We start from the raw sequence: 15,431 nt of genomic DNA on the forward strand, positions 1-15,431 counted from the left end.
CAACAGTGACTACACTTCAAGTACTTCATTGGCTGTAAAGGGCTTTGGACATCCTGATGTTGTGAAAGGTGTTATATAAATGCAAGTCTATTTTCTTTTTAAACCAGCTACGGGGGACTTTATCAGAACCAATTGTTCAGTTTGGAGAATAAAACTAGAACACACACTCAAATTCTGTGCCTGAAATAAATAATTTCATGATTCCTGGCAGAAATGATAGGTAACTACACTTAAATTATCAGCTGGCAAATATGATTAGGTAGTTTTGATGAGCAGATTATTACTTTTCAAAAAATTGGCATGAGAAATTTTGAAAGCAAGTCTATTAAGTTTCATTGCAATTGCTTAAATATATTCTGGTTTATACTGGCAAAATTGTTAGTTTGCAAGGAACCATTCCACCTGTGTGCCTGAACTGTTGAATATTTACTCTGTGACTAGATTAAATGAAAACCTGAGTTACTAGGCCTTTCACTGGTTTAATAACCAGACAAAGGCTATTGTTCACCAAGACATTTTGCAGAACTATTGGTGTAGATTATCAGCTGTTTGGGCATATCAGTGAAAGACTAGTTTTATTTTTCATTATTAATGACTGAAATGCACACAGAAACATTGTCAAACTCCATTTTTTTTTCCTTAGTTGGGGTTCAATCTTCGCAAAATAAACAAGCACATCCATTTCCCACAAGTGCTTGACCTAGCTCCATTCTGTGCACTAAACTGCAAGGTAAGTTTAAAAAAACCCCCACAAAGATGGTTACATCAGTTGTATCTTTACAGATCAGGCAGTCTGGTGTCGTAAGATTTATTTACCTCATAAATCAAAACCTTTTTTATCTTCTACCCCAATTTTCTACTCTTGCCCTTTTCTTGAAGGTAACTTATGCAAGGGCTCAGTTTTACAAATGCTGCGGTACCATGTGGTACTTTGAGTCATGATATCAGTGTTGACTGCAGATTAGTTTCACTGCATTATCCAATAGTTTTAATTAGTATTGTAGAAAAAGGAAACTGGTGTATTTTGTTCAGAATAATTACTTCAAAGAATAACATTTACTGCTTTGCAGAGTGGAGGAGTTTGAATTCTGTGCTAAAATTCCAGTTTATCTAAATGTAAATGGATCACCAAAACTGACTCAAAAAATTGCAATTAGTGATTTAGACGAAATGTGTTTTTTTTATTCGAGGGTGTGTTATCCACTAATTGTGCCTCCTCTTCCCCCCCCCCCCTTTCCGGTCTCACTGTGATAAACTCCTCTTGCACCAACTTGTGAGGAAGTTGGTAAATATATTTGTGGTTCCAGTCATATCTTCAGAGAATAGGAAATCCACTTTATGTACTTTTCAGGACATAAAATCTGCTAAATCAAGGCCATTGTGAAGCTGGCTGCCAGCTGATGTGACAGAGCTGCCTAGTGACAACTTTCCCACCCTTCGATTGTTCCTGTGTTGGTGCTCCAGTATGCTGCAGCATTGTCCATCTGTGCTTTATTTGACAGCCAGTTGTTTGTCCTTTTGCGTACACATTCTATCCTTTGACGATATGGCTAGAACCGGATAAATTGGATTCAATGCAATAAAGATGACCGTCAAATCCAAGTTTTAATTATAATTTAATACTTTCCTTGCACATTAGAGCAACGGTATTTGAGTAACTGGCCATTTCCTTTTGTGTTCAATCACACAGAATGTGGCAGAGGACTGTACAAATGTATTATATAGTCTTTATGGAGTTGTGGAGCACAGTGGCACTATGAGATCTGGACACTATACAGCTTATGTCAAGGTGCGAACTCCGAGCAGCCACCTTGCTCAATATGCGATGACAAGATGTACACTGCCAGGTAAGTGCAACATCTGCAATACATTGGCCCGGATTTTCCAGGGCCTATGACCGCATACGTGGCCGTAAGTGCCCCACAAGTTCCGGGTTTCCACATGCACTGCTGTGCGCGAAACTTGGGAACTTGCAATCTGCCAAGAATCTTCTTGACAGATGATCCGTATCCCCGGGAAATGGACATTTGCTCGCGGAGAGTTGGCTATTTGCCTAACTACTGCCCAGCGAATGCCCATCAAACTCTTACACCTGGTAAAAGCAAGGTTAAGGCCATTTACCAGCATAAGGGTTTAAATAAATATTAAAATAATGTAAAAAAAATCATTTTAACATTTAGACAACTGTAAAATAAGCTTAGGTTATTTTTGGCCCCTTGAAAAATGTTTAAATTTATTTTTCATATTTCCTTTTTGTTTAACTGTTTAATTAATTTGGAACATGTAATGTTTTATTTATTTCAGTGTTGCGTACATGTATTTTTTGGGTGATTCCTATTAAGCTTATGGGGATTCTCTAGGTAAATGGAATCTCCATAAGCATAGTGGGACCCCACTTTCCGATTGGTTGGGCCGGCCCACGTGATCCCATGGACGCTTGCAAGCCGTTTGCGCCCCTGGGATGCGTCGCCCTTTACGCAGGCGTACGTGTAGATCCAGAACTATCAGGTTGGTTCGTAGTTTTAATCGCGATTTGGAGGCATCCACCCATGAGAAGCCTCTAACCGCAAATTCAGGCCCATTATAAAAATTGCTGCTTACAAATTCTATTTCATAATTCTAACAATGGCATCATTGTATGTTAAAATTAGAGATAAATAATTAGATTTAGATGTAGAGATGCATAACCCTGCTTTTTAATACCTGTTGCTTACCAAAATAACTCTAAACAAAACCTGCTTCTAAATTCATTTAGTTTTAATGGGTTCAATTTTCCCCAATGCCGTTTTTTGACGTATTTCAAGAGTTATGCCCGTTTTTTTTTTGGCCCCGACTACTCCAAAAAAAAGCTTGAAAGTTTCCCCGTTCTAATTTTTTTAATTGGCGCCGCGCAGCCTGTCCTTTAGCTTCGGGGGGGCGGAGCCTAATGTCTGCGCCGAAAAAAGGATGGCCCCCTTCTGCGCCTGCACAAAAAAGAAATGACGTTTTTTACGTGAATGCTATGGGCACGCATGCACAGTACACCTCCCGGTCTGCATTCGGCCATTTTTAAAGAGCCAGTTGTGAGAACTGAGAACTTTCATTCTCAGTGGAAAAAAATCGGAGCTGCAATATGCAATGCGGCTCAAGGACCAAGAATTTCTCACAGGATGAAGTGGAGGTACTAGTTACTGTGATTGAGGCCAGGTGGCACGAGCTGGACACGAGCAGAGGTCACATAAAAGTTTCACCAAAAAAAATGAAGAAACGCTGGCACCAACTTGCAGAAGATTACTGTACACTGGTGACCACCCCAAGATCTGGAGGCCAGTGCAAAAAGAAGTGGCAGGACTTTGGTCAAGTAGTTAGTGTAAGTAATATTTTCATTTATTCACTGGAATTGCAATTGTAAATGTGACCATCTGTATGTCCCACCCAGCAGAAAGACACCCTCTCTAAAAAGTTATATTTTCATCTTTGCAGAGGAAGGTGGCCCACAACAAAAGAGAGAGAACTCGAACAGGAGGAGGCCCGGCAAATCTGCATCCACTGACACCCTTAGAAGAGAGGGTCGCTACTTTGATGGGTCCTGTCTGGAGAAAAGCAACCACCACTGCACAAGCTGGGCCCATACTCGAGGGAGAGAGTAAGTCCTGCAAATTCCACATTCTGGCGTTGCTAAATGTTAAGTACTGCATGGGCTAGTCATGCTTCAATTCATGGGGATGTCTCCGTCATCTAGGCTTCAGTTGATGCAATGTGCTATCATTCATTGTGGTCCTCCAAATGAGCCTGCTGCCTGCGCTGTGTGAGCCTACTCATGGCACCCTGCCCCCCTCTGCTGTTAACCATTTGTCTGTTCTGTAATATTTTGCAGAACTTGAGGCCAACCCTGATGAGGCTGCAGCCAATGCAGAAGATGATTCAGATGCGGACGAGCCTGAAGAGGAGAACATCTTCCAATCCAACATTCCAGACCTAGAGCATGATGGGGAGGGGATGGATGAAGCCCCCCTCTCTTGTACTCACTCTGGAGGAGGTGCTGGTGCCGCCAATTGAGGTGACAGCCCCTTTCCTGAGTGGTACAAGTGATGGGACATTGCATGGTTTCACACAGTCCGAGGCTGCGGGTTCCAGTCGGGTGCAGCAAGGCACACCCAGGGTCCATTGTCCAAGGCTGCAGGTCCCAGTGGGGACAGCGCTCTCCTGAGGTGCAGGATCTAACAGATGTGGTTCAGATGATGGCAATGAGTGCGGAGAGCATTGAGCTTACACGATCATTCCTGGACACTATCAGTGGGGTGGGTGATGAGGTATCGGATAGAATGTTGCAGGTAGCTGATACACTGTCAGTGAACATGAGGGAGGGAATGTTGCAGATAGTTGAGACGCTGTCGGGGCACATGAGGGAGGGAATGTCGGAGGTAGCTGCTGCAATAAGGGAACACGCCCAGACCCTGCGGCCATTGATAGAAACATAGAAACATAGAAAATAGGTGCAGGAGTAGGCCATTCGGCCCTTCTAGCCTGCACCGCCATTCAATGAGTTCATGGCTGAACATTCAACTTCAGTACCCCATTCCTGCTTTCTCGCCATACCCCTTGATCCCCCTAGCAGTAAGGACCTCATCTAACTCCTTTTTGAATATATTTAGTGAATTGGCCTCAACAACTTTCTGTGGTAGAGAATTCCACAGGTTCACCACTCTCTGGGTGAAGAAGTTCCTCCGCATCTCGGTCCTAAATGGCTTACCCCTTATCCTTAGACTGTGACCCCTGGTTCTGGACTTCCCCAACATTGGGAACATTCTTCCTGCATCTAACCTGTCTAACCCCGTCAGAATTTTATATGTTTCTATGAGGTCCCCTCTCATTCTTCTGAACTCCAGTGAATACAAGCCCAGTTGATCCAGTCTTTCTTGATAGGTCAGTCCCACCATCCCGGGAATCAGTCTGGTGAACCTTCGCTGCACTCCCTCAATAGCAAGAATGTCCTTCCTCAGGTTAGGAGACCAAAACTGTACACAATACTCCAGGTGTGGCCTCACCAATGCCCTGTACAACTGTAGCAACACCTCCCTGCCCCTGTACTCAAATCCCCTTGCTATGAAGGCCAACATGCCATTTGCTTTCTTAACCGCCTGCTGCACCTGCATGCCAACCTTCAATGACTGATGTACCATGACACCCAGGTCTCTTTGCACCTCCCCTTTTCCTAATCTGTCACCATTCAGATAATAGTCTGTCTCTCTGTTTTTACCACCAAAGTGGATAACCTCACATTTATCCACATTATACTTCATCTGCCATGCATTTGCCCACTCACCTAACCTATCCAAGTCGCTCTGCAGCCTCACAGCATCCTCCTCGCAGCTCACACTGCCACCCAACTTAGTGTCATCCGCAAATTTGGAGATACTACATTTAATCCCCTCATCTAAATCATTAATGTACAGTGTAAACAGCTGGGGCCCCAGCACAGAACCTTGCGGTACCCCACTAGTCACTGCCTGCCATTCTGAAAAGTACCCATTTACTCCTACTCTTTGCTTCCTGTCTGACAACCAGTTCTCAATCCATGTCAGTACACTACCCCCAATCCCATGTGCTCTAACTTTGCACATCAATCTCTTGTGTGGGACCTTGTCGAACGCCTTCTGAAAGTCCAAATATACCACATCAACTGGTTCTCCCTTATCCACTCTACTGGAAACATCCTCAAAAAATTCCAGAAGATTTGTCAAGCATGATTTCCCTTTCACAAATCCATGCTGACTTGGACCTATCATGTCACCTCTTTCCAAATGCACTGCTATGACATCCTTAATAATTGATTCCATCATTTTACCCACTACCGATGTCAGGCTGACCGGTCTATAATTCCCTGTTTTCTCTCTCCCTCCTTTTTTAAAAAGTTGGGTTACATTGGCTACCCTCCACTCCATAGGAACTGATCCAGAGTCAATGGAATGTTGGAAAATGACTGTCAACGCATCCACTATTTCCAAGGCCACCTCCTTAAGTACTCTGGGATGCAGTCCATCAGGCCCTGGGGATTTATCGGCCTTCAATCCCATCAATTTCCCCAACACAATTTCCCGGCTAATAAGGATTTCCCTCAGTTCCTCCTCCTTACTAGACCCCCCGACCCCTTTTATAACCGGAAGGTTGTTCGTGTCCTCCTTCGTGAATACCGAACCAAAGTACTTGTTCAATTGGTCCGCCATTTCTTTGTTCCCCGTTATGACTTCCCCTGATTCTGACTGCAGGGGACCTACATTTGTCTTTACTAACCTTTTTCTCTTTACATATCTATAGAAACTTTTGCAATCCGTCTTAATGTTCCCTGCAAGCTTCTTCTCATACTCCATTTTCCCTGCCCTAATCAAACCCTTTGTCCTCCTCTGCTGAGTTCTAAATTTCTCCCAGTTCCCAGGTTCGCTGCTATTTCTGGCCAATTTGTATGCCACTTCCTTGGCTTTAATACTATCCCTGATTTCCCTTGATAGCCACGGTTGAGCCACCTTCCCTTTTTTATTTCTATGCCAGACAGGAATGTACAATTGTTGTAGTTCATCCATGCGGTCTCTAAATGTCTGCCATTGCCCATCCACAGTCAACCCCTTAAGTATCATTCGCCAATCCATCTCAGCCAATTCACGCCTCATACCTTCAAAGTTAGCCTTCTTTAAGTTCTGGACCATGGTCTCTGAATTAACTGTTTCATTCTCCATCCTAATGCAGAATTCCACCATATTATGGTCACTCTTCCCCAAGGGGCCTCGCACAACGAGATTGCTAATTAATCCTTTCTCATTACATAACACCCAGTCTAAGATGGCCTCCCCCCTAGTTGGTTCCTCGACATATTGGTCTAAAAAACCATCCCTTATGCACACCAGAAAATCCTCCTCCACCGTATTGCTTCCAGTTTGGTTAGCCCAATCTATGTGCATATTAAAGTCACCCATTATAACTGCTGCACCTTTATTGCACGCAACCCTAATTTCCTGTTTGATGCCCTCCCCAACATCACTACTACTGTTTGGAGGTCTGTACACAACTCCCACTAATGTTTTTTGCCCTTTGGTGTTCTGCAGCTCTACCCATATAGATTCCACATCATCCAAGCTAATGTCCTTCCTAACTATTGCCTTAATCTCCTCCTTAACCAGCAATGCTACCCCACCTCCTTTTCCTTTTATTCTATCCTTCCTGAATGTTGAATACCCCTGGATGTTGAGTTCCCAGCCCTGCTCATCCTGGAGCCACGTCTCCGTAATCCCAATCACATCATATTTGTTAACATCTATTTGCACAGTTAATTCATCCACCTTATTGCGGATACTCCTTGCATTAAGACACAAAGCCTTTAGGCTTGTTTTTTTAACACCCTCTGTCCTTTTAGAATTTTGCTGTACAATGGCCCTTTTTGTTCTTTGCCTTGGGTTTCTCTGCCCTCCACTTTTCCTCATCTCCTTTCTGTCTTTTGTTTTTGCCTCCTTTTTGTTTCCCTCTATCTCCCTGCATTGGTTCCCATCCCCCTGCCATATTAGTTTAACTCCTCCCCAACAGCACTAGCAAACACTCCCCCGAGGACATTGGTTCCGATTCTGCCCAGGTGCAGACCGTCCGGATTGTACTGGTCCCACCTCCCCCAGAACCGGTTCCAATGCCCCAGGAATTTGAATCCCTCCCTGCTGCACCATTGCTCAAGCCACGTATTCATCTGAGCTATCCTGCGATTCCTACTCTGACTAGCACGTGGCACTGGTAGCAATCCCGAGATTACTACTTTTGAGGTCCTACTTTTTAATTTAGCTCCTAGCTCCTTAAATTCATTTCGTAGGAACTCATCCCTTTTTTTTACCTATGTCATTGGTACCAACGTGCACCACGACAACTGGCTGTTCTCCCTCCCTTTTTAGAATGTCCTCCACCCGCTCCGAGACATCCTTGACCCTTGCACCAGGGAGGCAACATACCATCCTGGAGTCTCGGTTGCGGCCGCAGAAACGCCTATCTATTCCCCTTACAATTGAATCCCCTATCACTATCGCTCGCCCACTCTTTTTCCTGCCCTCCTGTGCAACAGAGCCAGCCACGGTGCCATGAACTTGGCTGCTGCTGCCCACTCCTGATGAGTCATCCCCCTCAACAGCACTCAAAGCAGTGTATCTGTTTTGCAGTGGGATGACCACAGGGGACCCCTGCACTACCTTCCTTGCACTACTCTTCCTGCTGGTCTTCCATTCCCTCGCTGGCTGTGGACCCTTCTCCTGCAGTAAGACCAACTCGCTACACGTGATACTCACGTCATTCTCAGCATCGTGGATGCTCCAGAGTGAATCCACCTTCAGCTCCAACTCCGCAACGCGGACCGTCAGTAGCCGGAGGTGGACACACTTCCCGCACATGTAGTCGTCAGGGACACTGGTGTTGTCCCCGTGTTCCCACATGGTACAGGAGGAGCATATCACGTGACCGAGCTGTCCTGCCATGACTTAACCCTTAGATACACTTAAATTGCCGACAACAATGTTAAAAGTTACTGACTAATAAAGAAAAAGAAAAACTACTCACCAATCAGCAGCCAATCAGTTACCACGTTGGCTGTGACGTCACCTTTTGATTTCTTTCTACTTCTTTTTTGCCTTCTCTCCCAGCTGGAGCTGCACCGGTACGCCTCTCTCGACTCCCCGGACTGCTGAGCCTTTTATAGGCCGCTGCCTCTCTCAACTCCCGCCTCTCTCGACTCCCCGGACTGCTGAGCCTTTTATAGGCCGCTGCCTCTCTCGACTCCCGCCTCTCTCGACGCTCCCCAGACTGCTGAGCCTTTTATAGGCCGCTGCCTCTCTCGACTCCCGCCTCTCTCGACGCTCCCCGGACTGCTGAGCCTTTTATAGGCCGCTGCCTCTCTCGACTCCCGCCTCTCTCGACGCTCCCCGGATGGAATCAATTGCCACGCCCACTCCAATCCCCAGACCAGCCTCTGAAGAGGTCGAAGCCGGGTCTTCCACATTAGCACCTGCCCACGCCTCCCATCAAGTAGTGCGCATTATCTGAGATGCTCGAAAGAATAAGTTTGGTACCAACATGAAACGCTGTGCCACCGCCTGTGGGCAGGGGTGGAGTCACCTAGACCAAGCGCAGCAGGCGGTCTTAGAATAAGGTGGAGGAGAGATGGGTGCAGCCATCCTTTGCTGCTGCTGCTGTTATTATTGTTGCTATTCTCAAATTAAAAGTTTTTTGTAAGTGATGTAAATTTACAAGTTTAAAAGTTTGTAAGTGATCTTAACTGAATACTTTAACGTTTGATCCAAGAATATTTTTTTTAAAGTTAAGCACAAACAAGTGTTAAACTTTTGAATAAATTATTTTTAATTTATAACAATCATTTCCATTATTTGTTCCATTATTAACACAACACAACACATTACAGAACAGGTCCAAACAGTAAACATGGTCCATTTGGAATAGTTGCCGCTGAGCCTTCAGGCAAGAAAGCGTTCACGGATGAGCTGCTGGCGCAAGGCTCGAGCAATCGTTAAAGGGGCACAACGGCCCACCCTCCTCCGCCGTCGTTCTCCAGGTTCAGGTAGTTGCATGGCTTCCTCGTCATCCTCCTCATCATCTGCATCTTCCTCCTCATCACCAGCCACTCTCCCCTCAGGTGGGTCTTCTACTACCATCTGCTGCTGCCTCATGATGGCTAAGTTATGCAGCATGCAGCACACAACAGTGAACTGACCGACAATCTCAGGGGAGTATTGCAAGTAGCCTCCGGAATGGTCCAGGCATCGGAAACGCTGCTTCAAGATGCCAATGGCCCTCTATCATGCTGCGCGTAGCAATGTGCGACATGTTGTATTCCCGGTTAGCATCTGTTCGGGTCATGCATAGGGGCATCATGAGCCAGGTGGCGAGGTCGTACCCTTGGTCCCCCAGAAGCAAGCTCTGTCCTTCTGGCTGCTGCTGAAACATAGCAGATATAGCGCTTTCACATAGGATGAACGCATCATGGGTGCTCCCAGGGTATCTCGCATCAACTGCTGTGATGCGATGCATGTCGTCACAGATAAGCTGCACGTTGATGGAGTGGAAGCCTATTTTGGTCCTGTACATCTTGGAATCCTCCAAAGATGCTCTCAAGGCGATGTGGGTACAATCAATGCAGCCCTGTACCTTTGGGAAGCCAGCAATCCTAGAGAAGCCCACAGTCTTGTCACGCATTGCCTGGGCGGTCATGGGGAACTTCATGTAGTCATTCCTCCGGGCATATAGTGCAGCAGTCACCTGCCGAATGCAGATATGTGTTGCATGTTGAGAAATGGCACACATCCCCAGTTGTGGCCTGGAATGATCCAGATGCATAAAATGAAAGTGCAGCTGTAACCTTTACTTCAACTGACAAAGCAGTCCTCCTGACACTTGTAGGGTTGCAGGTCTGCTTTTATTAACTCTCAGATCTTGATTACAACTTCTTTGCGGAAATGTAGCCTTCTGACACAGTCTGCATCACTCAGGTGCAGGTATGAACGCCTGTCTCGATATACCCGATCTGGGTAAGGTCTCCTGCCCATCATCCTCCGTGCTCTGAGGTTCCTCACCTGATGATGTTTAATCAATCTTCTCTGCCTCAGCACCACCATGCAGAAGGCCTGCACGAGGTATGGCATTGTCAATATTGCCCCCATAACTTAATTGTAGCTCTGCAAGAAGCTCAAAACAGCAGGACAAAGCACTCTCTCTCTCTCTCTCTCTCTCTCTCTCTCTCTCCTCAAGGTCGACGCCCTAGTATGGACCACCCCTGGTCTGCGCATGCACAATAGGCTTGCTTAGAACGGGAAGCTAGGCATTCAATGAAGAGACAAAGTATAATGCAATTCTTTAATTTTTGATTTTTTTTCAAAGTATCACCGCATCACCAAACGTCTCCGGGCTCGAGGGTCGGCCAGCAGAATCGCTCCCTCGACCGGACACCGGCTTGGCATCCCCCCCCCACCACCCCCCCCCCCCCCCCCGGACTTCTTTTGAAGCTGCTGTATAGCCTAAGGGTTCTCATCACTTCACTTTGGCTTCTACACCTCCCCGCCCCCCCAGGCTTCTTTTGAAGCTGAGCCCGTGGGTCGGATTGAGGGAGCAATTCTGACGGCTGACCCGTGAGCCCAGTGAGGAGATGTTTGGTGGTGACGTGGTACTTTTTAAAAAAAAAAATCCAGAATTAAAGAATTGCATGCGATTTCCATTTTCTCCCTTTTGATTTTGAAAAAATTTACTTGATGCTGCACATTCTTTGCCTTCTTGACTCCCTCCAAAACTTTGCCTAAAAACAATGGCGTCTTTCTGTGCTGATTTTTTTAATGTGTGCTGATTTTGCTCAAGTGCCCAGAAGGTTTCTTGGGAGTGGTCACATATGTCGTCCTAGGAAAAAGGCAAGTTGGCCAAACTTGCTTAAATGTGAAAAACTGGCGCAAACATCAGGTTATGCCCCCTATGACGCTAAAATAATCGTAACCGAGTTACGTTGGTGCAGAAGCTTTGGGGAAATTTGGATATTTTAATTTACGGCAAAAAAAACGGCACGCGCTAAACAAACGGCGCAGATAACTGGGGAAAATTGAGCCCAATATAAGAACATAAGAAATAGGAACAGGAGTAGGCCATATGGCCCCTCGAGCCTGCTCCGCCATTCAATAAGGTCATGGCTGATCTGATCATGGACTCGGCTCCACTTCCCTGCCCGCTCCCCATAACCCCTTATCGTTTAAAAAACTGTTTAGAGTTTAATATGTTTAGAGTTTAATACACAGCAAGTGTAGGTATTCTGTAAAATGTATTCATTTTGAAAAATGTAACTTTACAAATTTTTAATCACTAACCAGTTTGGATTTTTTTTTAATCCTTCAATGTTCAGTGATTTTACCAAAAACAATAGGCAATTTGACTTTAAAAGTTTCTTCATATACCTGTATTAGGAAACTAGAAATAGAAAATGGGCACTTCGCCCACTAATCCCTTTTTGGTATATATTAAGGAGCATTTGAGTCACAAATATTTTATACCTGTTTGAATAGTGCATCCCGATATAATGCTTTTAATAATCTACCTGTTTATGCAGTTTTTTAAAAAATAAAAACAGCAAACAAGTCTACTTGCAGCTTACTTAATAGATGTGTCAAAATGTGCAATTTTGCAATCTTCCCAACAATTGTGAAATGTCAGAATTTAAATCAAGTCCTATTTTTGCTAACCTGGAAAGAAAACGTAGTGGATATAGACATTTTTATGTGATTAGCTTTGAGATCCTTATTTTGCCTATTTTTAAAAATAAATGGTAACTGACAATTCTGTTTTGTAACAGCGAACAAAGCCGAGCCATCCATGGGTAATTGGTTCCATATAAGTGATACCCGTGTGCAAGCAGTGCCAGAGACGAAGGTATTAAGTGCCCAGGCCTACCTGCTGTTCTATGAGAGAATTGTCTAATGTCACCTATGAAAGGGCATAACATTTACCAATTTGGTTCGCTTTAGAATAAGACCACTTGTTTAATTTCTGGAAGAAAAATGGAAAAAAAATATCTAGGTTCTAAGTCTATGCAACATTCATTAAATAATTATTGCCTACTGTATGACAAGCTGAGGGAGAAATCACCCAAAGGAATGGCTTTTATGATGTGTATGATATGGACCCTTGTCTACTGTTGTAGGTAAATACAAATGCCTTGTATTTTGCCTGGATGTTTTATTAAACAAAAATAATTATAGTACTTTTGAAAGTAAGCCATACTAAAACTTTGGGGAATAAAATGTATTGACTTAAGTACTTTTGATAGCAAAAATATAATTGTTTCAAAAATTTCACTGAATGTTGAACATGCAGCATTTTTTAAAAATTGTTCACAGCCCTTATTTTTCTTGTATCCTGAAACACTACTTGTTGACATGTAATATATCACATGGAAAGCTGATGTGAAAGGAGGTTATGCATCAGCATTACAGTAATTTGAAACCAAATGTTCAAGGGTGTCTAATGGAAGATGCATTTTTTGAACAATTTTTATGTTGTGATGCTTCCAAGTTTGAATGTGAGGAAGACCGATACATCTGTTGATCAGACCAATTAGCTTTTTCACTCAAATCTAGTTGAGGGTTAACCATTGATGGCTGCTTGTTTTAAGTTAAAACTGAATTTTGAAACAAATGCTTCAAATCTGTATAATAATGCAATGTTGTACAGTTTATTGGTAGATTTCACAGGCAATCACAACTGGAATAAAAGTCTTTATAGTCATTTGTTAACTTAAAAAAAATACAGCCTTTGTGTGGTTTTGAAAAACTTGCCTCGTGGGTGGTGACCATTAATGGAGCCTCTCCACCAGGCTGTACTCTCCACCAGCTGATGTCTTCAAACTGCCGTGATGGTGCTGTGGCCCATTATTTCACCATAGTCTCTCCTGACTCCCCTGCTACTTTTTGCTCCAAGCACCTCGCCATACTCCACCCCTCACCTCAAATCCTCAATTTTATTAAAACTCTCCCTGCAAATAAATCACTTATAGAATTATAGAATGGTTACAGCACGGAAGGCAGCCATTCAGCCCGTCGAGCCTGTGCCAACTCCCAGCTAGTCCCACTCCTTTCCCTGTAGCCCTGCAATTTTTTTTCCGTTTAAATACTTATCCAACTCCCGTTTGAAAGATAAGATGGAGTCTGCCTCCACCACCCTTTCAGGCCGTGCATTCCAGATCCCAGCCACTTGCTGAGTTTTAAAAAAAGAGTTTTTTCTTACAAGGTTTTTGGTTCTTTTGCCAATCAACTTTAATCTGTGTCCTCTGGTACTTGACCCTTCTGCCAGTGGGAACAGTTTCTATCTACTCTGTCCAGACCCCTCATGATTTTGAACACCTATCAAATCTCTCAATCTTCTCTGCTCCAAGAACAACCCCAGCTTCTCCAGTGTTAATATAACTGAAGTCCCTCAATCCTGGAATCATTCTCATCTTTTCTGTACCTTCTCTAAGGCCTTCACATCCTTCTCCAGTTGGGGCCGAACCAATGTTTTATGCATGTTCATCATTGTTATGTCTTGGATAAAGAGTCAGACTAGATACTGCAAGCTCAAAGTAAGTGTGAGTGTAGTCCTTTATTACAGATCTCAGAGTGCCTCTCCAGCCTGTGAGGCCTCCTTGTATACAGGTGCTCCCAAGGGATTGTGGGATCCCTTGGGATGCCAGGGGATAAGCCCTCTGGTGGTGAGACATGGTAATTACAGGTTTACATACATAACAGTCATCATTTCCACGCTTTTGTACTCTATGCCTCTATTTATAAAGCCCAGGATCCCATAAGCCTTTTTAAACTGCTTTCTCAACCTACCCTGCCACCTTACTGATTTGTGCATATACCCCCAGGTCTCTGTTCATGCACCCCCTTTAGGATTGTACCATTTAGTTTATATGTCCTCTCTACCAAAATGTATCACTTCACACTTTTCTGCGTTAAATTTCATCTGCTACGTGTCCGCCCATTTCACCAACCTATGTCTTCCTGAAGTGTATTACTATCCTCACTGCACTATACTTCCAAGTTTTGTCATCTGCAAGTTTTGAAACTGCCCTGTACACCCACGTCCAAGACATTAATATATATCAAGAAAAACAGTGGTCCTAGAACCGACTCCTGGGTAACACCACTGTATACCTTCCTCCAGTCCAAAAAACAACCATTTACTACTACTGTTTCCTGTCACTCAGCCAATTTTGTATCCATGCTGCCACTGTCCCTTTTTTTTCATAGGCTTGTGAGCAAAGTTGAAGCCCATCATATGGCACTTTGTCTAACGCCTTTTGGAAATCCATGTACACTACGGCAACAGCATTACCCTCATCAAAAAACGTGGATTAAGTTGGTTAAACACGATTTACCTTTAACAAATCCGTGCTGGCTTTCCTTAATTAATCCACGTCTATCCAAATGACTGTTAATTTTGTCCCTGATCACTGTTTCTAAAAACTTCCCCACTACCGAGGTTAAACTGACTGGCCTGCATTTGGTGGGTTTATCTTTACACTCTTTTCTGAACAATGGTGCAACATTTGCAATTCTCCAGTCCTCTCATCATCATAGGCAGTCCCTTGAAATCGAGGAAGACTTGCTTCCACTTAAAGAGTTCTTAGGTGACTGAACAATCCAAAAGGGGAATTACAGTCTCTGTCACAGGTGCGACGGTCATTGAAGGAAATAGTGGGTGGGACTGGTTTGCTGCACGCTCCTTCTGCCGCCTGCGCTCGGTTTCTGAATGTTCTCGGCGATGAAACGCGAGGTGCTCAGCGCCTTCCCGCATGCACTTCCTCCACATAGGGTGGTCTTTGGCCAGGGACTCCCAGGTGTCGGTGGGGATGTTGCACTTTATCAAGGAGGCTTTCGGGGGTCCTTGAAACGTTTGTT

General features: G+C 44.3%; 1 protein-coding gene across 4 annotated transcripts in view; it reads left to right on the forward strand.

Annotated features, from left to right (window-relative positions):
• Positions 1–13,282, forward strand: part of usp16 (ubiquitin specific peptidase 16) — a 57,362-nt gene extending 44,080 nt beyond the window's left edge. For 3 of the 4 annotated variants that reach the window (XM_070893307.1, XM_070893308.1, XM_070893310.1), the window contains 3 exons: positions 644–730; positions 1,691–1,847; positions 12,344–13,282. In XM_070893307.1, the coding sequence (XP_070749408.1) occupies positions 644–730; positions 1,691–1,847; positions 12,344–12,468 (369 nt within the window). In that variant the 3' untranslated portion in view covers positions 12,469–13,282. The remainder of the gene's footprint in view (positions 1–643; positions 731–1,690; positions 1,848–12,343) is intronic. The other variant, XM_070893309.1, reaches the window with a different exon arrangement.
• The last annotated feature ends 2,149 nt before the right edge of the window (positions 13,283–15,431 follow it).

Source organism: Pristiophorus japonicus, chromosome 11 (assembly GCF_044704955.1).
Source record: "Pristiophorus japonicus isolate sPriJap1 chromosome 11, sPriJap1.hap1, whole genome shotgun sequence".
Lineage (NCBI taxonomy): Eukaryota > Metazoa > Chordata > Chondrichthyes > Pristiophoridae > Pristiophorus > Pristiophorus japonicus.